Here is a 27353-nt window from a genome sequence, read left to right on the forward strand (position 1 = left end):
TGGTCCATGCCCGCTTCATGGGTCCCTGATTCTGTCTCAGCTGGGAAAGACCAACTTGGGAAACTTCTCTCTGGTGTGTACCCACTCCCAAAATTTGCCCTCCAGGCGAAAGCAACTTGAGACAACAAAAGGAGTGTAAGAAACAATAGAGGCAGAGGGCCTGGGGCAAATGCTTGCCTGATTTAAAGACCTGGGAAGAGGGAGGTCTGTCTCCTTCAAAATAGAGGGGCCATTCAAACTCTTAGAAACAGGGGAACTTCAAAACAACTAGCAAGTTCAAGCCCAGGACAAGATACAGAAAAGACAAGGAGGGCCCTGCAGCCTGCATTTGCCATGGGCAGACCTTCCGATTGGAGGGCTGGAGCTCAAGAAAATGTCTCATCACCCACCAGCTGGTTACAAAATCAAAAAACAGACATCTTCTGGAATAAATCCCAGGTTTAACATTTTAAAATATTAAAATGTACAGTGTGCAACAAAAGAGTACAAGACAAACTAACTCGAATGATGGCCCATCCAAAGGAAGAGGATAAAAATGCTCAAAGAGATGAAGAAAAATACAGAGAAAGAACTAATGGATATCAGGAAAACAATGAATAAGCAATATAAGACTCTCAGCAAAATGAAAGACATTTTAAAAACGAATCCAAAGAGAATGATAGGCATTGAAGACTACAGTAACTGAAATGAAAAATTCCCAGGGAGTGAAAATTATAGGGCTAAATGTTTAAAAAGAAGAAAGTCTTAAATCAGAGACCTCACCTCAAAACTAAAAGGACCAGAAAAAGAAGAGCAAACTAAACCTAAAGTGAGCAGAAGGAAGGAAATAACAAAGATTAGAGTGGAGATAAATGAAATAGAGAACAAAAACAGAAAGAATCAACAAAATCAAAAGTTGGTTCTTTGAAAAAATTAATAACATTGACAAACCTTTAGCAAGACTGACGAAAAAAGAAAGAAGATACAAAAAACGCATATCTAAAATATAAAAGGAGACATTATTACTGACACGACTGATACAGGCAGGACTTTAAGAGGACATTATAAAAAATTGTACATCAATAGAGTAGATAACCTAGATGAAATGAACAAATTCTTAGAGACATACAAACTACCTACGTGGACTCAAGAAGAGATAGTAGGTATCAACAAACCAATTACTAGTAAAGAGATTGAATCAGTAATTAAAAGCCTCCCAAGATTTGTTGCTGATGTTCTCACAAACACTGGGGACTGATGGCTTGACATGCTGAGCCCTCTGTCTTGGGGCTTGCCCCTATGAAGCTTGTTACTGCAAAGGAGAGGCTAAACCTGCTTATAATTGTGCCTAAGAGTCTCCCCCTGAGCGCCTGTTTGTTGCTCAGATGTGGCCCTCTCTCTCTAACTAAGCCACTTGGGCGGGTGATCTCCCTGCCCTCCCCTCTACATGGGACTTGTCTCCCAGGGGTGTAAATCTCCCTAGCAGCGCAGGATATGATTCCCAGGGATGAATCTGGAACCAGCATCATGGGATTGAGAACATCTTCTTGACCAAAAGGGGGATGCAAAATGAAAAGAAATAAAGCTTTAGTGGCTGAGAGATTTCAAACGGAGTCGAGAGGTCACTCTGGTGGACATTCTTACGCACTATAAAGATAACACTTTTTAGGTTTTAATATATCGGAATAGCTAGAAGTAAATACCGGAAACTACCAAACTCCAACCCAATAGCCTTGACTCTTGAAGACGATTGTATAACAATGTAGCTTACAAGGGGTGACAGTGTGATTGTGAAAATCTTGTGGATTGCACTCCCTTTATCCAGTATATGGATGGATGAGTAGAAAAATGGGGACAAAACCTAAATGAAAAATAGGGTGGGATGGAGGGCGGTATTTGGGTGTTCTTTTTTTTATTCTTATTTTTTATTCTTATTCTGATTTTTTCTGGTATAAGGAAAATGTTCAAAAATAGATTGTGGTGATGAATGCACAACTATAAGATGGTATTGTGCACAGTTGATTGTACACCATGGATGACTGTATGGTATGTGAATATATCCCAATAAAACTGAATTTTAAAAAAAAGTGGATTATTGTCCAGTAGAGTTCAACAGGTGACAGTGTGACTATATTTGCCAAATAGAATAAATTTTTTTAAAAGTCAAAAAAAAAAAAAAAAAAAGCCTCTCAAGAAAATAAAGTCCAGGATCAAATGGCTTCGTAGGGGAATTCTACTAAATGTCCAAGAAGACAACCGCAATTCTGCTCAAACTCTGTAACAAAACTGAAAAGGAGGGAACATTCCCTAATTCTTTCTACAAGGCCAACATCAACCTCGTACTGAAGCCAGATAAAGATATCACAGGAAAAGGAAATTACAGACCAATATCTCTTATGAATATAGATACAAAAACCATCAACAAAATACTAGCATACCAAATCCAACAGCACATTAAAAGAGTTATACACCATAATCAAGAGGGATTTATCCCTGGCATGTAAGGGTGGTTCAACATAGGAAAACCGATTAATGTAAAACATTACATGAACAGAATGAAGAGGGAAAAAATGACAACATGGTCTTCTCAGTTGATGCAGAAAAAGCAGCTGACAAAATCCAGCATCCTTCTTGATAAAACACTTAGAATACTAGGAATAGAAGGAAATTTCCTCAACAGGATAAAGGGCAAATTTGAAAAACCCACAGCTAATATCCTACTTAATGGGGAAAAACTGAATGCTTTCCCTCTAAGATCTGGAAAAAGACACTGTCATCATTTTTATTCAGCACTGAATAAAGACATCCAAATTGGAAAGGAAGAAGTAAAACTTTCCCTATTTTCAGATGATATAGTCCTACATACAGAAAATCCATAGACATAGTTGATTGGAAAAAATAAAGGATCTCTGAGTTGGTCTACTTAAATTCTCTGTATTCCAATTTCTTTATCTTTAAAATGGGCATAGCAATACTTACCTCAAAAGATTTTTATGGAGACTAAACAGGAAACCATGCATACCATATTAAATTCAATTTTTTTTCCTTACCCATTATACTGTACCTTCCAGATAGAGAAGAAAGTAGGCTCACAGAATTTGTACCTCACAAGTATAGTTAGGCTTAAACAGTAAGAAGGCAATGTAGAAAATCAAGCCAAGTCAGTCAAAGTAAAGTGAATGCACATAAACTTATATTCTCCATATAAAGAAAATGAACTGTCTAAGGAACTGTGCTAAAACTAACTTGCCTTTGGCATAAAACACACATAGTGAAGTAAACCTTGATGAGGTCTCCTTTTCTGAAATGTACAAATGGGAGGTTGCTAGTAACTGGTAATAAAACATCTCGCATTTAGGATGTATATCCTCACCTGAGGAATGCTAAGGGTCTACTGAACACAGAACTCTGTCCTATAGGTTGAATGTCTAACAAGTTGAGGATACAGTGAACATTTATTACCCCAAAATGAATGGGGTCAATGTGCTCTCCTGCAAAACAGAGCAGAAATTCAAATTTTTATCATGGGAAAACGATTCTGTGGCTTGCTCATATGTCTGACGACTGTCCTCAGCTAAGTGCTGAAAGACCTTTGCTCAGTATCTTTTAAAGCACCAGTTGCAAAGGAGGAAGAGGAAAAAGACAGGAAGTTTGAGGATAATTGTCTTAGATTCCCGGGACTGCCATAGAAAAGGACCACAGAAAAGAGTGGCTTAAAATAATAGGAATTTATTGTCTTATGGTTCTGGAGGCTGGAAGTCCAAAATCAAGGTATTGGTAGGGCCATGCTCCTCTGCGGTCTGAAGCGTTCTGGAGGTGACTGGCAATCCATGATGTTCTTTGGCTGGTGGCATAACTCAATCTCTGTCTGTCACATAGCTAGTGTGTGCGTGCTCTCTCTCTCTCTCTCTCCCTGATTCCTACTGTCTGCAAGCAAATTTTCTCTCCTTATAAAGACACCAATTACATTGGATTAAGGCCCACCATAATCCTGTTTGGTCTCATCTTAACTAAAAACATCTCAAAAATCCTATTTCTGAATATGATTTCATTCATGGGACCAGGGGTTAGGCCTTGAACATATATTCAATCTGTAACAGTGATAATCTTTGCCTTTCATTTCTTCCTGCTCTGATGTATCTGCTGGCACATGTTAAAGACCCAGATTTACAGCTCAGCTCTTCAGTGTAGAACATTGTGAAGGATGTGCAGAAAACATTTCTATCTCTGATGTTTCAGTTGCCAGTAGTTTTTAAATCGAGCTTACAACCAGGATATATCCAAAATACATCAACCCCACTGTGAGAACCTGGGTCTTCCATTTCAAGCTTTGAAGTCTCCACTAAAGAGCAGGATGTTAAGCAGTTCATTCTGAGAAAATAATTTCCTCATGGTGAGGAATATAATACAAAGGTCACTCTAATCCTAATAATGACCGTATCACACCCCCTACCCCACCTCCACACCTGCTAAGCAGTATCTGTCCATCTGCTAGAGATGGAAACTTACTGAAAGCAATAGCAGGGATGAAGGATGTGGTAGGAGGAAACAATAGTCATTGAGTCAACAGTTAGATTCTTCTCATTTGTTGCAACAATCGACTGCATTTCCATTAGAGCAATTAAGTAAAGATAATCTATCTTAGGTCCAGTTGTTTAGAGGAGTACAAGAATAGCAACTATTTAGTGAGATAACAGCTGGATAATGAGCACAAATGAAAGGTTATCACTGCTCTTTAAAATCATCTAACACTAATATGTATGTAAACGAGTATGAAACAGCAAAGTAACAAATTTATTTGATTGGTTAAATCCAATAAATGGGCATTAAATAGGAAAAAACAAGCAACTTAGTCATTTGACTCAACTAATTAATATTCAGTCAGTAAAGAATATCTGATTGTCCTGTGTCAAACTAATATGATCAGTGGTTTGTAAGGATGAAATAGTTAAGCTACTTTTAAATGCATGCTCATAGTTTATTAATATTCTGAAACATAAATATTCAAAATGCCATTTCTTATGACTTAAAAGTAGTATGATCTTAAAATATATAGGCTGTCCAGTGTTTATAATTACAAACTGTACTTTAAACCACTTGCCTCCTGCCTCTGCCCCAAAGAAAAACGAGAAATGAGAGAAAAGGTGGCAGGATAAAGACTATATGTCCATGGGGATTATTAGCATATTAACAAACTGTGTTTCTATTTACACTTCCATCACCGGAGCTAATTGTTAGTTATTTTAAGAAAGAGGTTATGCCTTAATTAACAGCACTTGGTGAATGAAAGCTGGTTGCATTTCTTAAATATGTTCAAATTTCACAAGTCTTATTTCACAACAGGGATTCCAGCTTATCCAATACTTTTATGTGATAACACTTCTGATCAAGGAAGAAAGTCTTTAAAGACTCTAAATAATTAGTTTCTGGAATAGAAACAAACAAAAAGCATAATTAATGAGTAAGCTAATTGTTTTATCCTTAGAGCATTAACATAGATGCACATTTTGAATGGGGGAGATTGTAGGGGATAGGAACACCTATAGCATTTAATATTTCTTACTTTGATATTTCTTAGTATTTAACAAACCCAAGAGTTTGGGGCAACGTTTTCATTTCTGTAACACAATCTTCCCACGACTCTGTCCTATCCATGCCTTGGGTTGTGAATATTGAATTTAATCGCGTGCTTTGAAGACCATAGTTTCGGCTTTGCCTTCCCTGTCATCCAGATCATTCTTCTGCATATTATATTACTTTTCTGTACAGTAGTTTCACCTTCTCTTATCCATTTGAACCATCTCCCTCCTCTCTAACTTTATGATACTTCTACATTTCCCTCCATTTCTCTCTCTTCTCTGGCAGAGGGGGGAAAAGGCAATGGGTAGGTGGGAGGTCATGGGACTTTGTGCATAGTTTATCAAATTGGCCTGATGTCCCCGGTCACAGTTCAATCCTTTTCATACGTTACCTCAAAAATCAAGGAAAAACAGAAAGTAAAAGACAAAACTCCCAAGTATTTTTTAGTCATCATTTTAACTCAAATTTTTTGTCTCTTACTCAAAATGTTTTTATCGTCCCTTCTTCCTCAAAGAAGTCAGAAATAACAAATATAGGGCAACTTGAGGAAAAAAACACATATGGTAAATACAGAAATAAATGTTGGCCAATACTCTCTTTTTGATTTGTATTCTTTAAGACACCATAAGGCAACAGCCAATACAGTAACAATAGCAATTTTCACTTTATTACTTTGTAGTAGTCTCCAAAATATTTTAATATATTAACTCATTTAATCCTTACAACAATCCCAGAAGGTAAATATTGTAAATGAGGAGACGGAGACAAAGAGATTAAGTAACTTGTCCAGAGTCACAGAGATAGTAAGTGGAATAGGAACCAGAGTCTGGCTCTAGAGCCTGCTTTCTTAGTAATTTTACCATACTGCCATTAATTGTGCTTATTCTATGCAGATGCTGGCATTTCCTTAAATATTTGTTCTGTAATTTTAAAGAAATGAAATTTCCTAAGGCTAAGATGAACAGAAATCCCTTCAACATAGATTTTTTTCTCCATTAAATATCAACCCTCCACCATTAGACTGAATATAAGTTCCTTCTCTGTGTTACATATTTTATGAAAAAGAAAGAGTCATGAGCAACACATCTACCTAAGAAACACCTAAATGAGAGCAGAGAATAAAAGCTTTGCTTCTCCTAGACAAGGCACTATGCAATTTTCTGGGTCCAGCAGGGTGCCTTAGCTTCAATCGTATCTCCCCTGGAAACTATAGGCCCACCAGCCACAGAAAGATTCCTCACTTCAGGCTTTACTATTAACCATCAAGAGGCCCATAACTTCCCCCTGCTTTGAAAACAGACCAAAAAAAAATATGCTAAGGGGAGAGATTTAAAGGAGAAGACTGACGACGACTCCTCAATTCCTCCCCAATAGCATTCTCCTCTCTCCAGGAATTATAAGAGTGACCCCTAGAGATAGTTTCTGGGCCCTTAACTGTCTAATTCAGAACAATAATTCAAGTGGAGGAAAATTTAGACCAGGTAGGAAGACCAAAGAAGCCAGGACCAAGGACCACTGGGACTTAACAAGGCCTTCATTTAAAAAGGCCAATTAAAGCTCCTGCCTAGTGCTTCTCCTCTGTTTAGTGCCGATAACAAGGTTAAGAAGAATAAAGGGAGTTTCTCTCCATGCAATAGACAAAAGAGTAAATTGTGAGAATAGAGCACTCTGTCAATCTCCTGTTTTAGAATATTTACAATATCTAGAAAGTTTTGAAACATCATTTAAAGTTAATCTTTTCCATTTGCTCTCTGCCCACAACATTACCCCTCCACCTTAAAGCAGAGAAAAATGCAAACCAAGAGAGATCAAGCAAGTCTTTCTGAAAAAGAGAAAAATATGTTCTTACAGGTTTGCTCCTGACCAACTGCCAGTTTGACACTGAGACAAATGAATTTGAAAAACAGCAAACTATAAACATAAGATAAGCATAAACACAACACAAATACCCTCTTTGAAACATGCCAGTTGCAACAAAAATCCAATAGTTTGGAAAAGCATAACTCCTTTTCCCAAAGGAAGAAATAAGTGGTAGTACTTACAGTGTCATGAGACTTATCCTTGACATCATAGACTGTTAGTTTTATTTTGGTCTCCTCATAGATGGGATACTCGGGTGGGAATGTCACACCAGTCAAAAACAGTGGGTCTCTTGTTCCCTGTAACGGCACAAGCAGACAGCTTTGATTCAATAAGGCAGCAACTGCAGTTGGCAGCATGCAGGGACACTTGAGGATGCAGAAAGTGTGTCTAAGTTCCCAATTGTTTTTCTAGGAAATAGTTCTATTAGAAGAGAGGTCTGCATTGCCAAATGATGCTCATGGGCAACAACATGGCCGAAGGCCCCCAAGTACTGATGTAGCTGTTAATAGTAAATGGCCCTGCATCGTTGTCAGAGCTGCTGATAGTCAGTCTTGAAACAGAATTTATTTTCATTAGATGGCAGAACCCTTTTTAGGATTGGTCAACAGTCTCTTTAGAGTAAGTTTAATGGATACAACCTGTAATTTATGTGAATAATCTAAGCTATTGACTGATCAAATTAAAACAAAGCTATTTTCTCATAAAGAACCATTTGGTAATCTTATGCTGTCCATTTATTTTCCTTCTGTAATGATTCCATTGAAAGCCATGCCCTGATAGTGTCCATTTGTTTTGGGATGTTCGGCTGTGATTTCTTCCCAGATCAACATGAAACTAATGAAAGAAACTCTAAATATGACGGATTGGGGGCTATCAAATTACTAGCTCAGAAGGCACTACACAGGATACTTTAATGCTTCAGGATTCATTTTTTAGAAAACTGACATCCAACATTAAAGGTTATCTATAAAGAAATAAGTAAATTGCTTAATGTCATAGGGGTGTTTGCTAGAGTTCTATACACCAATTGGTAATGGAAGTTTCTGAAAGCTTAAGTTTTTCATTCATTCATTTTTTCCTTTCTTTCTCTCATTCAACAAATACTGCTTTTTACTCAACAATGCATTAGATGCTTAGAAACAGGCAGTAAATTAAACAGCCAAAATAAGGCATATACATACAAATATAACGTGTCAAGATAACTAACTTCTCTGAAATTTTTTTGCAAGATTTTAAGGCATATTTAACTTGGCATAATACTTGAAATGTTTCTCTGTTTAAAAAGAACTAATGGTTTTACAATTTGAGGCACATTTCCTTCATATGAACGAGACTATTTTTGTTAAATCAACTATAGCATTAACTATGAATTATACCAGCACGGGAACCTAAAGTTTCCAAATAGCAGATTCAGGGCTACAGGCTGTATCTGGGTCATTCCATTATAGAAATGAGTCGGATTCAGTCTGAATCATTTATTCCACCAACTGCATAAAGGCAGACGGTTGGCACCAAGCAAGCACCGTCTGGGGTTGGCTACTTAGGTTCTTCCAGAACAACTCCTCATTCCAAACAGACATGGCTCACAGGTCTAAGAAAAACAAGCAGTCTTAAGGGGTTTAGAGCACACTTTCTTCAGCCCCAGATGTTCAAAGAAGTGCCTCTCATTCACTGAGATTGTAAAATACATATAATCAGAGTGAAATAATCAAAAGAGAAACATTCTTTTGAACATGATCCAATACAATAACAAGTTTCCTCCTGACACATTTGAATGTTATATTTGTAACAATAAATGTAAATAGGACATCTCTCATCTGATGAGTAATATTTACACTTTTTTGCCTAGAAACATTACAGTTTTTCAAATTAATTATCTACCGTGCTTTGAAAAACATCGCAATTTAAAAAGACAGGCAAACAGCAGAGGATATAAAGTCTCCACAGACAGACTGAAGAATACAGGAAAATATGACAAGGACAAAAACAATTAATGTATTCAAAACTTCTAAACTTCTTTTTGTACTTCACAACTTTCTTTTTTTCTCAAAAATAAACATTCATTCCATTTAATCTAAGCTCTGTATTTTGCTTTTTCTCTATTCAGGGATTCAAAGCGACAACTTTTCTTTCTATCTCCCAAAGAAAAATAACGTCTTTTGTGAAAAAGGCAAATTTTTCCAAGTTTGTTTATTCTGCAAAATTGCCAGTGCAGCTTTATAACTTCAGGTATGCTTTCCTTAATGACAGAAGACAGTAGCATAGCATTGCTACAGACCATGATCTAACTTATTTCAGCTATTAGCTTAAATCCAGAGAGAGAGAGACACACACACACACACACACACACATTGAGAGAGAGGGAGAGAGGGAGAGAGATTGAGAGAGAAGTTCAGTAATGCAGGCATACAGAATATGTGCTCACCTCCACAATTTCCGTGCTGGAGTATCTCGTCAGAGTCTGCTCAGCTGGGTGTATTACTGAGATCTGCACCAGTGTGTTCAGCTTCCGATCACTGACAGGAGCCACAAGATCCTTGCATGCTGGCAATGGCAGAGGAAACATAAAGAAAAGAAAATAACTCCGTATCTCAGGGAAAAGTTCTGTCCGAGGTTGGAAATAAACTTAGCCACGGCGCTGAATGAAATCTCCTGGGACTGGAGCAGATCTTACAGAGGAAGTCCCTTGGAAGTACCTTACAGAAATAGGAAGTCACGTGCTGCGGAGCTGAATTGAGAGTACATTTCCACTGACCACATTTGCACATGCAAGTCTTGACTGCTCCGGGAATCCAGCTCTAATATGTGACTATATGCACACCACTCAGGGACTTCGGCGACTGGGGCTCACTTCGCAGCTTTCACTTTGGCTCTCAGTTAACTAATCATTAAACCCTGGGCTTTAATTCACACTTGTTGACTAAGTACATTGATTTGGGTCATATCCAGGAAACTTTAAGCCATTCCTTATTGACACTGGTTGGATTAGTTCAAATGTTCGAATGTCTATTCGCTAGGGCTGACCTCCTACAGTCCTGCTCTCGGAAGGGAAATAGGAAGAGAGTTTAAGCAAGCACAGCAGCACATGGGCAGGAGAAAGAGGAGGCAGAAGAGGAGTAAAAATTCTTCTATCTGGGACTCAAGCCTGGGAGAAGTAATGTGGGATATGGATGGGTTAATTCTTGCCCAAGGGCCACAAATGTAAGAACTTCCCAGAGACAATGGGATCATATTACAAACTCTCCTCACAATACCATATTTTCTTGAATATATTCTCCTCTTATATATCATTCCCTTAATTTTTGGAAGAAAAATCAAGGGGAATATTCCTTTTTTGGCAACTCCAGCATCTCTGCTCACTACATCTTTTTTTCTGGCTTTGAAATAGCCCTTTCACTACCGGCAGATGGGTCACTAATGAGTGTGATGTGCAGTGTCCTCAGGAGATGGGGGTTAAATTAAGGTTCAGCTAGTGGTTTGCCACAGGCTGGAGCTGTGGGTGAGGGAACTGAGAAGTAGCCCTGGGCACCCTCACCCTCTGTACCTCTCTCTAACTCTGCCTTGGCCCTGCATTCATGGTAAAGGTGTGCAGGGCTTTATACCATCCTTACCCCATACCTCTGAGCAGCGCAGGAGGGGAGGGAAGGACGGGTGTATTTCAGCCTTACTGAGTGACACTGCAGCAGTTTACCGGGCCTTTATCCACTGAGTCAAAACTACTAAGTCTTAAATCTGAAACTTGAAAGCAAAGGAAATTATAAATGTAATTATCACCTTTCAATCACTTGCAAATCATCCCACATACAGAAGCAGAGGAAAAAGCAGGAGCTTTGGAATGAAATAGGCTTGGTTTTAATTCCAGTTCCAGTTGAGACTAACCAAAGAAAGGGAAATTTCACCTTTCCCTTTGAAGATTTCTAAATGCAAAGTGAAACCATTTTGTAAGTCCTTACAGATAATTTACCCAGATCCTTAAAGTTAAATCTAAAACCATTACTTGTCTTCAGGGAAAATGAAGATCAGTTGAAATCCATCCTTTGTGTACTACTCCATTCATATGATGATTATTGCATTAAAAATCCATGCCCCTTTCTTCCTCTCAATGATCCCAACTTTATCATTCAAACCTTTAAAGTATTGAATGGCTCTGGGATTAAGGATGGCTAACACTATTCATCTCTATTAACTGTAATGCTCAGACCCTGAAACTGGATTCCATTTGCTGTATGACTGAGATTAGTTAGAACAGCAGAATTATGTCATTGTACCAATACTCTCAGTATCCACTCAGGAAAGAAAAGAGGTAGGGACTTATTGTTTAGCAAAAAAGCTACAAGTGATCCTTTAACTTATTGGCCAAAAGTGTGCTTTCATTGTGAAAGATATATATTGCCTCAATATATGGTGCCTTCTTGCCAGACTTTGGGATCCTCTCAGTCCTATCTGTCATTTTGTCCTAAGTTTTCTTTATTCAAACTACATGCCTCTAGTAATACAAGGGATTTTAAGAAAGCATGTGTGGAAAAAAAAAAATAATAATAGCTACCATTTATTTCATCTTTACTATATTTGATCTACTGTGCTAATTATCTCTTGATTCCTCAAAATGGCTCGAGGGGAGTATTATTATTTCAGCACTATGTATGAAAACTGTATGTTTAGAAACATTATGTTCTCACATTTACAGTATTAGAACTCTCTGATAACTTGTGTTAGCATCATACCCCATTAGCTCCATTCCTTTTTTTGGGATACTGACTCACTCTCCTGTAAAATGATACCCCTTTGGAAGACCCAACACCATTATTATTTATTGCTGAACCCAAGAGATCTACAGCTTTAGAAAATAGTGATGTGAGGTTTCAATGATGTTAACATATAACCAGAAGGAAAGAAAAAGGAGGTAGATTTAGACTTTACTGTTCTTTGGTGGTTTTTTGATCATTTCCTTTACTTGCCTTATGAACATATTTAATTTTATCACTCATTCTCTTGGTTTTCTGCTCACAGTAATCAGCTCTCTCTCCAGTTACTAACATTGACGTTTATATGCCCTTTGATTTCAAAGCTGTGGCTGCTGTGTTTCTTACAACTTGCACTCATTCTGCTTGTAGCCTCATCTCTACTTTATGAGCTCATGACACCTTTGCTAAAAAGAAGTCACTTCTTCTCTGACTTCCTATCAGGCTTGACTGTGGGCTGTGGTTATTTCCCAGAAGTGAGCAATTAGTCTCCATTTCATCAGAGAAACTCTCAGACTCCTGATAAAAACATAGACAATTTCTATTAAACTGAAATGTCCTGGCCAACTCATTTTGCAAACCCCCAATACTGACAAAGAAAAAATAGTAACAATGGTACTTTGTATTTTATTATAGTCTATACACAAAAACAAGTATAGAAAATACCACCAAAAAGTTATATCTTGGCCTGCATGTATCTCTCTTCTTTCCAACAGTCCAGAGTATTTACTATTCTCTAGTGCTTATGCAGCAAGATATTATGGAAAGACCATGCAATCCATTAGAATTCCTGAGCTGTAGTCCCAGAATCTCTACTTTCTAGTTATGAGAAGTTGAGTAAGACAAACTCTTAGGCACTCAATTTCTTCATCTATTTACCCACCTTTTGGGGTGGAAGTGAGGAAGAAATTAGGTTGTTCTCATGAATAGATTTTTCTATCAAAAATTATGTCAAATAATATCATTATACCAGTATTTACCAATATTTAGGGTTTTTTATTCTATAAAATGGTTTTTGTTGCCTCAGTCATATTCAGCTCCTCGAAGGCTAACAGAAGGTCCAAAACTTCTCTGTAAAAACTAGCTAGTTCACGAGCCATTACATTTCATAAAGTGAAACCTATACACAACATGAATCTACACATGCTGAAACTGTCCCACTGGAAAGGTGATAAATGATGAGTAATTGGAGTGCTTCATGGAGATATTACTCATTTGATCACTTTTTAAATCTAATCTACATGGAATTATTCAGTAGCCAATAAAGAAGCTTGAAAAATTCTGTTTTCATACATCAAAAACTGTTACATCAGACTTTCAGCCTTGCTTGCCACTGCCCATTATACAAATAAAACTCTACTCCAAGTGTGGTCTGCATGAAAGAGTCAACTTAAAAGACTAAAAGAATGCAGTGCTTTGAGGTTTTGTTTCTGTTTTGTTTCTTTAAAAATTCTGACCAACTGAATCAAATGGGTAAGAATATACTCCTCAATCTTCATTCATCAAGAGGTTTTTACTTTTATTTCTGCCTTTTTACTGGCTTTGTTTTGGACTGGGCTATTTCAAAGTATTTTCAGAGTCCAGAAGAGTTGTAGGTTGGAATTCAAACTATCTATGTCCACTGAATTGACTATTTTTTACAGAAAGGAAAAAACAACAATATAGAAGTAATGAGCAATTCTTTAAATATAATTTTGAAAATTTTCTGTAGAAAAAAGAGCTGCTAGTGACTATTTTTCTTGTTAACTTGAATACAGTGACTAGCAATATGAGGGTTTGTTTACTTTCTATTGTTAGTCTTTTTGAATGAGATACCTGCAGCCATCCATGACATAGATTTGTCCAGAGGCCAAGCAGCTATCACTCTACTGTAAGGGAATCCTCAGTACAAATGTGAAGCAGTGGGCGAACTAGAAAGCCTATGCTATGTCCAAAGAGGGGGCACCTATTCAAATTCATTGCCTCAAGAAATGAAGGCCCACTGTTGCCTGATCTTAGGAGTTTTCCAAAGCTTGAAGTCTCAGTCACTGTGTAGATTACTCTGTAGGAGCCCGCAAAGTACATTTGTGACCGGATTTGACACAAGGGCCAAAAATTGCCAACCTCTGGTCTAGATGCTTAAAGCTACTACAGGGACTCTTAGGAAGAGAACACAGATTATCTTCTGCTCCTGCAGTTAGTTATTCTAATATTTGAGGATCCAGAAGCTAACAGGCAGGGTCTTCAGAGGATTCCTGTGATGTCAAAGATTCTTTCCATCCCAAAATATTGGCTTTATAAAATAGCTTTGTTTCACTCAGACATCATATCTAAATCATGTCTACTATGTTTAGTCCATAGAGCCTTTCTGTCATTTCAGCCAACTTTGGCTGGAAGCCTAAAACTGTCTCTTGAGTCTTCTATATGCGAGTTCAGTCTCAGCAATAATCCATTCGAAATGGAATGCAACTGTTCACTCAGGCACTTTTGAATTCAGCACAACTGGTCCAAATCTAGTAGGGCTCACACCTGCATTTGATATGGAAGTGCCTGCCACAGGCTTTCAGAAAAGCAGTGGCATGGCCCTTCTGGGCAGTGTGAATTCACAGTCCAGCCCAAGCTACTGTCTCTTTTCACTTAAGAATGTTCCCGTGTGGAAAGTTGGATGGCTCTTCTTGCTGCCCATATCATCTCATCTTTCTTGTCGCCATTCACCCTTCACCGCATCTAATCAAGTTAAACCTCTTTCCCCCAGAACAAAGCAATAGCCAGAAGCAGAAGGAAGACTTTGACAAGTATTTCTACATCTCGACAATTCTATTTTCAAAATCAACCAAAGGAAAGCCAGGCTTAGAGGAGAAACCATACAGAATAGCATAGAGTATTTAAAAAAATGGCTTTTTTGACTGAAGATAAAACCATATTGAAACCCGAATCTAGCCCTAAAGAGTTATGTGACTTTGAATAAATTACTCTTATTTCTTTGAACCTCTGTTTTCTCAACTGTAAAATGAGGTAAAAGAACAGACTTCATAGATTTGTGATGATAAATAAAATCTAATAGGCCCCACACAGAGGTGCCCATGTCAGCAAAATGAAAAACCTAAGATAGTTTCTATTTTCTATAAATGCCTAGCTTGCACAGAAAACAAATTTAAATATAGCTGATGAAGTTATTTACAGTTAATTTTCTCATTCTTAGCTAATTTTCTTGTTCCTAAGCAACCACCTGCACCCCACTTTGTAAGACCCCCTTAAATAAAATGGAAACCCAATGTCAGCCAATCAGAACATTTCCTCACTTACTTCTGCATTCACCCTATATGAGATTCCCTTTTCCACCCCCTCAGTGGTGCTACCTTCTACTTTCTGTATGGGATGCTGCCCAATTCATGAATCACTCAGTAAAGCTGTGAGACCCTAAATTGTATGAAACATTTTTCTTTTATCAGTTATAAAGATTATATGAAATAATACATGTAGAATGCTAGACACATAGTAGGCATTTAAATATTATTATTATTGATATTATTATGAATAAGCATTAACACAAAAATGTATTTTATTTATCCAATATTCTTATAGTAATCATATGCTCAAGGTATTCCAGGTTGGTCCTGATTTTATGTAATCTTATTCTTTTTCAATAAAAGCATTTTATGTGAATTTTTTGTACCTTCTTGTTTTCATATAGATAAATAAAAAAAATTTTTAACTCTTTACCAGATCACGTGTTAATATATGAAATCACAGTCATCATTAACATATCAGCTTCTTTATTAACTTCTTCTCAAGTTCTTAAGGTATCCAGATATGCACACTTACAATTAATTTCACCTCTGACTAGGCACTTCCAAATGAGAAGCCAAAAATAGCAGAAAACAGATGTGCTATATGCACTTGGTGAACTCACCCCCTAAGCAGGGATTTAATAGGAAGGTTAGTGTTCTTTACTCAAAGGGAGCCATTATTGTAACAAGGAGATGTCCCAAGGGATCAGGGGAAGACTCCCTCCTCGCTATGCACACTCTCTTCATCAAAAGGAAGCCTGTGAATGCTAATATACAGTCTTTTCATTGGAACTAAAAATAAGTATTACAGCTAGAACCCACCATAGCCTGATGTGAGTATACCTTCCCCTTCAATGAAAACCTCAGCTCTTGGACTCTACAGATTCTTCACAGGGGAAAAAAAGAAAAATCCATACTCCTTACAGGCAAAAAAGTACAAGGTACCCAGAACAGAGGACATCCCAGAATAGAAATGTGGCCTTATACAAACATGGCTGTAGGGCAGTAACCATCTGGCTTTCAGGAGCTCTCAACAGCACTATTCTTATCTCACCACTGCTAAGAGAATCAACCACATCCCTGAGGCTGTGGGTAAGACTCTTGCAACCTACAGCACAGTTTTTTAATTAGCTTTTCAAATTTTTCATGTTTGGACAGGTTTCTCAAAAATGTCAGAGATGTATCCTTTCTCCTCGTACTCCAGAAAATTAAATGCTACTAATTAACTGATTAAGCCAATTTGGGTTGTGTTTCCTTCATTGGACTTCGTTATATAGTTTCACTGTTACCATTCCATACCAGCTATTACATTTAGATTAAATCAATTCATAGCATACATTTAAAGACACATGTAACACTTAAAAACAGAAGTGTCCCTTTCTCTAATTACTGTGCCAGTGTAATATGCTTTCCTATTTTTTAGTTTCTTTTGCATTTATTTTCTTTATTCTTTTCCCTTAGGAATTTTAAGAAGACAGCACTTTTCTGAAACCTAGGATGTCAGCCTCCACAGTTCAGATTCCCTGGGTGGATTCAGGAGACAATACTGCCTAGCTCCCAGAGCACTGCATTCCATGATAACTCAATCCAGTGGCAGTGTTCCTGCCTCCTATCTAATAGCCACACAATGAGAATTTCCAAAGTACTGGGGGCACTATTCACTTTGGAATATTTGCTTGAGGTTATTTCTTAGAAGAATGTGGCTCTATATCATCCTGAACTGATCTGTGGCCATTAATCCTCCCATGTAAATTCCATATTCTCTGTAGAAACTTTAAGTCTCTAATTTGTCGAATATAGCTTCTCATCTTGCCCTCCCTATACATTTCATCGTATTTTCAACTGACGAAACCTACTTTCTATAATTTTTCTCATTTGGTATTTTTCCTCCTCTTTTCTGCTATCTCAAATTTCCCCTCTAACATATGCTTCTCACATCACTTTGAAAGGCGAGGTCATAGAAGTGACCACTTGAATATTTATAAGACCTTGGACTACAGGGGTCGGAAATACATTTTCCTTAACAAACCACAGCTTCTCCCCTCAGTTAACTAAGTTTTTCAATTCTTTAAAGAAACTAAAACAAAAATGTGTTATTTTCCTCAACTGTTGTATGGAGGATTTTAATTAACACACACTTCCCTAAAGAGTAAGTGCACCATGCAGAGCCGACAACATATGCAATATCTGTTGGAAAAATAAGGAAAATGTATAAATGTTAGTGTGAAATAAAACTGAGTAGAAAATTTGGAATTTCTTTCTCTTTCTTGCTTTCTCTCTCTCTCTCACTTTTCGTTTGTTTTCTTTTGTCTCTTAAGGCACTCAGTTCAAAAATTCAACGTCTCATATTCAAACTCCAAGTCTTTCTTTCCAAGGATACCCACAAATTGGAATGAATACCATTGAACTTAGGTTTCTGAAAGGTCAGGAAAAAAAAAAGGTAATTCAATATTTAAGACTGAAAGATAAGAAATCAAACCAAAGAATCAACATATACCCACCCACATGCACATACATACATATATATATATATATATATATATAAGTGTGTGTATATAAAAATGCTAATGCAAGCCCCCCTCTAGAATTTCAACTGCTAGATATTTTTGCTCCTATCCTGCACCCATAAACTGTTAATGTATTAGAAATATAAAGGTTATTCCTAGTTTAAGAAAACACATAAAACTTGCAAAGAAAGCAGGGGCAGGGCAAGAAACACAATTTACTGAACACTTAATATGTACCAGGCAGCACTGGACTTCTATTCTTTGCTTGTGTTAGCTCACATCCAGAACAGCAACAAACCTATTGCTGCTTCATAGCTTTATTAATTCCGTATCCATATTTTTTGTTAATCAGTCAAGGTATTGGAGATTACAACATATGGCTCAATGAAGAAGACTAACTTTCTTTTTACCTGTAGTTCAGTATCCAGTTGTTTTTTTCAAACTGTTTTTTTCTCCTCAGTATGGTCCCCTGCATGTTCAGTAGTGATTTAGCTTTGTAATGAGAATTTTAAAACCCTCAACACTATAATAATAAAATCCAAATAAAACTTGAGGAAAGGATGAGGCTAATGCCGAGGGAGGAAGCAGATGACAGAGTTATTGAGGAAAAAGGATAATTTGCAGGAGGAAATTTAAGAGATTGTGTTATAGAAATGTCACTACATTTAGAATTCCTGCTACATTGAGATTTGACCACCACTGCTCCCATGTTTTGTTACAACTGATTCACTTATAAATTAAACTGATCTCCTTGTAAAAGGCTAGATTCAGATTCTTGGAAAATGGATGCTGAAATAAATTTTATTACTTCTTTCTTTCCATAACAGAACAATATAAAAATACGTCACCATAGTTTATGTGTGCCTATGTGTGCAAGTTCAATAAAAAGATGTTGGGCTCTTAAAGGAAAAAAAAATGGCTGAGAAGATGAAATTCACTTCTTCAGTTGGGAACATTATACGTACTAAGATAAACTATACATCCAACACAGGTTCTCAATTTAAGAATCATTGAAGAGTCTACAGGAAGAGGAAAGAAAAAAAAAAAAAAAAAATGCAACCTCAGCCTGGAACAAAGATGCTCTCCAGAAATGCTGTTCGATTGTGCTGGGGAGCAGTGAAGATGCCAGCTGTAGGGCAGACAGCATATCTGCATATGAAAAGAACAAATTTGGTCCAAATTACTGTTGTCAGTACCAGAAGACTCCCATTCTTGAGCTAGTCCCCTGCTCCTTCAGCTTCTTTCATGTCAGTCCTCAGGAAATTCTATTTTGCACTGTTTTTATGAATATTACTTAGGTGTCTGAAACTTCAAGCAATTGAATATAAAGCAAGCCAGTGCCTGTGTCTCTGCCGGTTTTGATACCTCATGCATTTTGCTGTAAATCCCAGAGTGGCCTGGCATCTCCTAATGTTTCATACAGACTTGGCTCTTTTTTACATGCTCCAAATCCACATTCCACTTAGGAAACAAGTGCATGCAGCTTTCGGCTGCTCTTTTCAGCAGGAACATATGTGCTGTTTAAGAAAGGATGGAAATGTTATTCCGAGAATGGCAGCAGGGGCTGCTGAATACTAAAAGAGATACCGTGAGTCAGTGAGTGGAAACCTGTAGTGTTGGGACTGGGATCGCAGAAGCAAGAGGAGGAACAAACCCAGAGAACAATCTTAGGGTTTTATCCCCCAGGGTCCCAGCTGGCAAGCATTTTCAAGAACAAATTCCTGTTCAATGCAGGAGCCAACAGGATTCCATCCAGAACATGTGAGAAAGCCCATCAGTGGATCCAGCAGTGCCTGTGGGTTAGTTGGCTGGGGCTGTCTCCCTGACTTACCTCTGAACCAAAAGATAGGGTCAAGTGGCTGGTGAAGAGGGACAGTTACAGGAGGGGTGGCAGCCAAGTCAGGGATATGTCCTGAGAAAATGGATGACTGAGGAAAGTGTGCTCAAGGTGGCTAGACTCCAACTGAGGACACAAAAACACGTCTAGGAGGCCTTTGGGAGTCTGAGGAAGAACAAAGGAAACAGGGCTCCTGAATGTTCCCTTCTGGAAGTGAAATGTTCAGAGGGAATCTGAAGTCCACCTGTTTGGGCAGGAAGTAGTGTGAAAAGCAGTTGTGCAATCCGGATGATTTCAAATACAATACCCTGACTCACGGTCTGGGTTTCACCAAATCCTAGATAAGGCAACTTGTAGATGTGTTTTCCCAAACCAAATTTATTTAGAAGGATTGCATTGCATAGATTGCACCTAAGGGCTTGAATTTTAACACATGGTGTTCAAATTTAGGTAATTACTTTTTCAGTAATATATGCTTTTCCCCAGCAAATATGATTGGGCTTAGTAATTGTATGAAGTTAATTGTTTATTATGAAATTGCTGGCCCTCTTATGGAAAATATTTTACAAGAAGATTTAAGACTTTAAATCAAAGCCATGCATAAAGAAAAATTAGGAAATAAGGAGGGAAGGGTAGGGTGGAAGAAATAGATGGCTACTGGGGTATTTTAGCCTCTCATTTTATTTTCTCCATTACAGATCATCCTTGGAGGGGGACAAGTTTTGAGGAGTTTGGAGAAGATAACTCCCTATTTTCTATTGTCTTCAATTATATGTGTGGTTTTGCTGTACCCACACACATCCCTCCAGTATTCATGTTGAATAATGGGGTTTTGATGATGTCAGATCTTCTGTCATAAAATGGTTGACTCACAGGAAATAAAACAAGGTTGGTACAGACAAGCTCAAGCTAGAAATGACTGACAATCATTTCAAAATGAAACAGGAGGAGGAGGAGTCTGTAGGTGAGAAAGTAAATGTGGGCTAGCTTGAGAGCAGAAAAAGCCCAGTTTCTCAAGAGCAAAATCCACTAGTCCAACAGTTTGGGGAAATAACCTAGAGGAAAGGATTTGTAAGTGAGAGAGAGTGGTTCTAAGAGAATCACAGTTTGAAGAGAACAAAGAGCATAATGCCCAGAATATTTGGGATCTCCAAGAAGAGCAGTTTAAACCTCAGGCCCAGCAGAGCAGAGCCACAGCTGGACATGGGGGGCTTCAGAGCCTTTGGCATACAGGAAGTTGCAGAACAAAGGACAGGTAGTTTATACTACCCAAATTAATATTCAAAGAGAACCTTCTCAGCTCCTCCAGGAGACTAGGTAAGATATGAAAGAGGCAGCACCTTTAGCTTGAATTTCTCCTTGGCAGTTCTTAGTGACGTTAAGAGTCAAAGGTTCAGGGTTATAGTCTCCAGTCCTGATGCTGTGATTTTGGATTTGTTATAGAGCCTCAGTATCTTCATCTGGAAATGGGAATGCAAATTATATTTATTCACATTGAGTGCTTGTGAGCATTTAATTAAATAAAATATGTAGAATAATGCAGCTCTCATGTTCATATATTTTTGCTCAAATACCCTGTGAAATAGGAATTATTATACACAATTTACAGATGAGGAAACAGAGTTTCAGAGAGGGCAAGGGATTAACCCAAGTTAATAGAATAATACCATTAAGTGATCACTTATTACACCTACCACCATTCTTAGTGCTTGAGGTGTACTCCCTCATTTTAGTACGCAAACAACCCTGAAAAGATAACTAATTTTCCAGGGTCACACAGCTAGAGACAGGATTCAAATGCTATCCTCTCTGGCTGGCGGTCTAGCCCATGCTCTCAAACACTGCTCTTGGTTATGTGTTTCAGGCTGATATTTAAGTTCAAATCTCCTAACACCAGTCCATTTCTTATTTTTGTCTGTATTCTTCCTGTAATTTGTATATATCTGTTCTTAAGAGCATCACCAAAAAAAGATTGGTTGCTTCCTGATTCTGTCATACAACAGGAGGCTGGAAGTCACTTAGTGAAGAAATTTGGGCATCAAATTCTACATGTTTAAGCAATTGTCAGACATATCTAGTCTAGTTCTAGAACTCTACTTGTCCTGCTCAACCTGTGACTGATTCTTCCTGTCAGTTCTCTCTAGAAGAACCTCAAGGCTAGTATCGCTCCTAAATATAATTTGCTAACTATGAAATATTAACAGTTAAATAATTATATTCACTTGGAATTTTAAAATGTTTTTTTTTTTTTTTACAAATAATTATATTAGCAACAACTATAAAATCTTTCAAGGCATATCTGAATATATCAATTTATCAATCTATTGCATGAAGAAATGTATGAGGATAGTGCAATGGAATTATATCAATTTCTCAATCTATTGTATGAAGAAATGTGTGAGGATAGTGCAATGGAATTCATGCATGCATTCAGTTCACAGATATTTACTGAATGTGTAAATGTGCCCAGCATGATTCTAGGTGACAGTTTCCTAGAAATAAACAAGAAAGCAAGTTCCCTATTTTATGGTGCTTACAGTCTAGTGGGACAAGAAAAAAAAAATCATTTAGTGAGAAATCGAAACAGGATGATAAAATTGAGTATGTTGGCAGAGGTGGAAAAGCTTCTCTGATGAGGTGACATTTGAATTATGGTCTAAAACATGCCAAGGAGCCAGCTGAAAGGGAATAGCAAATGAAAACCCTAAACATTTGGCCTGTTTGAGAAGCAGAAAGAAGATCAATGCAGCTGATTTTAGAGCAAGCTAGGGGAAGATTAGCAGGAGGTGAGCTCAGAATGGCCTGCTCCTCAAGATCCTTGTAAAATATGGTAAGATACTTCAATTTTATTCTAAGTGAAGTGGATCCCACTGGAGGATTTTCACTAAGAGAGTGAAGGCATCACATTTATATTTTAAAGATATATTTTAGAAAGACATGTGGTTGTTCTGTCAGGAAGAGACTGTGCCGGGGCAAGAGCAGATACCAGCAGGCCAGTACGGACTCTTCCTGCCCTGTCCAGGTGAGAGCTGACAGTGGCTTGGAATTGAATAGTAGTGGGTAGCAGTGGTGATAGAGAGAGGGGGTCAAATTCAGAATATATTTTGAAACTAGAACTTACAGGACTTGATGATGGATTTTATGTGAGTTTAGGGAAAAAAAAAATCAAGAAAGAACTGTAGCTGAGGACCTAAGTAAGTGAGTGGGTAGTGGTGTACTTCACCAAGATGGGGAAATGAGGGAAGAAAATGTGTTGGGAGACAGAAATCAAGAAAGCAGATGTTTGCCATTTTAAGTTTAAAATACCTCCTATACTAGCAGGTAGAGATATCTAGTAGCCAATTGAAAATGGGAGTAGGAAGTTCTGTGGAAAAATGAGGGCAAGAGTTATACATTTTGGAAACAAAGACCCCTACATGTTATTTAAAGCCATGGGCCTTGAAATTACTTCAAGAAAGAGGATGTTCAAGTTTTGTGAATATTGGACTACAGCTTATATTCTGATTTTGAACAGGTTTTGACCTGGGAATACCTTTCTACTCAAACTGACTTCTGCCACCGTATCACTGTAGGTAACAGCAGAGAGCAATCTCTTTGGCCTCAGGTGGGAGGGAATGTGGGATTCAGGCATAGAGAACTTGAAGAACTTTGAGTCTTTTCCTTACCAAATGTGTGACCGCAGACGAGTCACCTCACCTCTCTGAGATTCAGTTTCTTCCGCTGTAAAATGGAGAGAGTACCACTTTTGCCAACATCAAAAAGTCAAAGCTCCAATAAGCATCTGGGGAAAGACTTTGTCTTGAAGCACAATGGGAATGGGAAGGGACTTTTCTTTAATCCTGTGTTACACTTTCCTAGGTCTCTGCCCTTTCCCCTGGCAAGTTTACCAGGTGGTCTAGGAACATTTGGAGGCCATCTGCTTGACAAGAAAGCTGACTGTTAAATTTCAACCACAAGGATATCAGCCTCAGGGGATCTCTCCCTCAACCTCCCTGGCATTCAACTTTACATGAAGCACAAGCACCTAATGAACAAAGCCCTGAGGTAGTTCTGGTTCCTCAATTACCCATAAGTAGCAACAGATGCTTCAGAGGTAGAACTGTTCCCAGTGACCAGCTATTCTTAGTAATTAGACAATGGAGGAAAGGAAGCAATTACGTAAATCACACAGAAAGAGGAATAAATTGGACAGGGCATGTTTCTCAGGGATAAAAGATGCAAATAAAGATGGTAGAAAATGAATACTGAAACAACAATGACTCTGATTTTACAAATGATATACTAAACCCAGGCAGAACAATCAATTTAAGCCTGTGGAATTAAGTCTGGTCAAAGACCTCCCTTATGATACATTATTCAGAAAGAAATGTGGCAAGAAGAATAGATAAATTTAATGGCAACAAAATTGCCATTTGGCCAAATTTAGTCTAATGATAAAGTCATGGCAAGAGAAAGTAGAGAAGTTTGATCTGTCATATACTTGCCATTTATTAACTGATGCCATGTATCTGAAAATCCCGCAGATGGTGTTGAATGAGAATTTAGACAAGTGTCTTCAAGAACAGACTGTGTCTCAACTGCAGCACTCATTAAATCTTGGAAATCATCACCCACATAACAGTCCCATTAAGAAGCTCTAATTGGTCCATTTTCTCTTCTTTCAATTAAATCTCTAATTATGTCAGCAGTACAACAATATTATGCAGGTCTTAGATAACCTTTTATTGCTCCTCCCTCTCACATTCTTTGGACTTTTTATAATCCACCACAAAAAACAAGGCCTTTGGAGTTAAAGCCTAGTCCCTTCCACTTCCTAGCTCTCTGCCTTTGGGCAAGTGACTGAACTCACTTGTGAATCCTGAGCAGTAAGAAGCCACTTGAAGCCCTGTTGTGGGAGTGGGGATAAAGAGTGAAAAGTTCTCAGCTGAATATCTGGAGCTCAATAAGTGATAGCTATTATTATGCAGGAAGATGCCAGACTGGAGTCCACTGCTCTAGGAAATAGTCTTTGAGTGGGATAAAGTGATTCACTCAGAGTTAATATTTATAATATTAAAGGTTAACCAATCGTTCAGTATATTTTAGGTACCAGTTTAAGTGCTTTACATATATTAACTCATTTAGTCCTCACAAGTAATTACAGTGTAAATACAGATATGATTTCCATTTTACAGAAGAGATAACCGAGATTCAGGCTGAGTGGTTACAAAGATGGGGTTCAAATGCAAAAGTTGGTCTCATACTAGCAGCTCTTGGCTTGTAGACTATACGGCCTCCCTATAGTTAGACTGTAGGCTGAAATCTGAGCCTAAAACACAAATCCACTTCTATTAGCCGTGCATTATTGTTGTGCTATTGACAAAAAGCTGTTCTGAAAAACATCTCAGAAGTACTGCTAGCTACTCCATACTGTCAAAATTCAAGTCGCTCAAAGAAAGACCAATTGTGAAAAGCCTCATATATGAAAACTCCACAAAAGTAGGCAAATGTCAAGGGCACAACACAACTACGGAGTGGGCTGTTTCAAGATCAGTGCCAGGAATCCCCTCTGAGTTCCACCTGACACTATCTGTCTCAAAGCCAGTAAAACTCAATTCTTTCTGATAGCTAAATTTTATTTGCTAGCAATAGAACAATGTTTAAAGAACTGTGTTCATTTAGAATTTTAAAATAAGTTGCTACTATACAAGCAACAATTAAAAAATATTTAAAAAGATTGCAAGGGCATTTCTAGACTCTAATTTATTTTGAGTGGGACTATAAGTAATAAAGAGAAAAATGTAAATGAGTATTAAATGTTATCAACTTGGAATATGAGCGCTAGGATTTTGTGTTTCATATATTTTGCGACTCCCTTTGCCTGAATTGTTCATTACAAAACCAACTGAAACCCTGCTCATCTTTAAAGACCTTGGCCATTTCCTCTGATATGCTGTTTCCAATGCAACAGTTAGATTTAATCATTGCTTGCTCAGTATTTCCATGGTTCTTGGCTTATACCTTTATTTCACCCTTACAACCTGTCTGACATTAAAGTTGTTTGTCTCCCCACCTCCTGGAAATTCCTGGGAAGCAGCAATCAGCAGGGAGGGGGGCCAGTATGGTGGTTAAAAGGAGGAACTCCATTTAGATCCTGACTGGGCCACAAAGTCTTTGGAAAGTTGACCTTTGGGAATCTCAGACTCTTCATCTGTTAAGGGAAGTTAATGTGGGAGACCGTGGTCTGGACCCAAACTCTTGGGTTCAATTGTTGGGCCCATTATTTTAAACAAGAATGATAACAGAGCAATTATCTCACAATGAAATTCTAAGAATTAAATTAATTAATCTATGTAAATTATTTAGAAGAGTGTGCAGCAAACAAATAAGCATTCAATACATGCTAGTTCTTTTTCTATTGCTATCCTGTAGAGTTGTGGTGAGGAATATACGCCATCCCGGTTGTAAAGAGCCTAGCACAATATGTTGCACATAGTAGATGCTCAACAAATGGTAGCTATTACTGTGATCCCCCAGTACCTTGCACAATGACTTCTTCTTAGAAGGCGCCTAGAAAATGGTTGTTCAGTGAAATGCAGTGTTTTGTAAGGAATGTGTCATATCTCTTCAAGCCATATGAGTCAAGAAAGCGGCAATTTATAATGGGGCAACAAAATAAGGGGTACATAGGGTATATTTGATTCTTAGTAGTCACTTCTTTTGTGGCTCTGAAGTTAATCTTGCAGCTTATATGAAGAAGTAGCATTTTTATCAATAATTAAAATACAAAAATGTACCTCTGAGTTTGGTATTCCCTTCAGCTAACCCAGCATGCCATGTAGAGGATGAAACTAAGAGAGTGTACTAAAATTCTCCATTCTCCCACTAGAACATTAAAAATGTCAGTACTTTATAATCATTTATAGAACAAAGACCAGCAGGAGAGTAGAAGTGTGAACACACTGGAGAACTGGTAAGTTTGGTCTCCCAGAATTTTTCTTATCAGTGAAACCTATAAAACAAGGGCCTGATTTGCAGCAAATCATAAAGTATGAATGGACCTGACATGCAGACTAATGAAGGCACTTGTAAGCTGTAAAAGTTGTGCCTGAGAAGAGATGAGACTATTTTTCTTGAGTGGCTTATCAATTTGGGCCATATTTATATGCATTTTTTATATTTTTTCAAACACTAAACATAGAAGAACAATCTCACAATTTATAGGATTTTTTTTTCCTAACTGGACTATTAGAAATATGGTGGCTCTACATATCAATTCCAAAATCAGTAGACATATGATCATCGAACATATGATTAAAAAAGAATAGGGTATTTAAAATAAACACTCTCCTGGAAAAAGACTTAATAATCAAAAAGGATAATCTCTCCTTATTTAAAGACACTACAATATTTGAACTAACCAACCTAAAGACATCTTATCATTGTATCATAGCATAATGTTGTGACCAAACTGAACTTTAATCGTTGATGTATAGGCTGGTATATACAGTGTAAGTGTATAGTAGGTTGCATATCCACAAGCCTTTAAAAAAAATATTCCATTTCCATAGAGAATATATAGTTTCTACAAATGGTA

General features: G+C 37.6%; 1 protein-coding gene across 3 annotated transcripts in view; it reads right to left on the bottom strand.

The window, feature by feature from the left end:
• Positions 1-27353, bottom strand: part of INPP4B (inositol polyphosphate-4-phosphatase type II B) — an 877116-nt gene that overhangs the window by 391703 nt on the left and 458060 nt on the right. For 2 of the 3 annotated variants that reach the window (XM_037830718.1, XM_037830717.1), the window contains exons 6-7: positions 9848-9966; positions 7602-7718 (exon numbers count right to left, since the gene is read on the bottom strand). In XM_037830718.1, the coding sequence (XP_037686646.1) occupies positions 7602-7718; positions 9848-9966 (236 nt within the window). Of the gene's footprint in view, positions 1-7601; positions 7719-9847; positions 10091-27353 lie in introns of those variants that run through there. The other variant, XM_037830719.1, reaches the window with a different exon arrangement.

Source organism: Choloepus didactylus, chromosome 3 (assembly GCF_015220235.1).
Source record: "Choloepus didactylus isolate mChoDid1 chromosome 3, mChoDid1.pri, whole genome shotgun sequence".
NCBI classification, from domain to species: domain Eukaryota; kingdom Metazoa; phylum Chordata; class Mammalia; order Pilosa; family Megalonychidae; genus Choloepus; species Choloepus didactylus.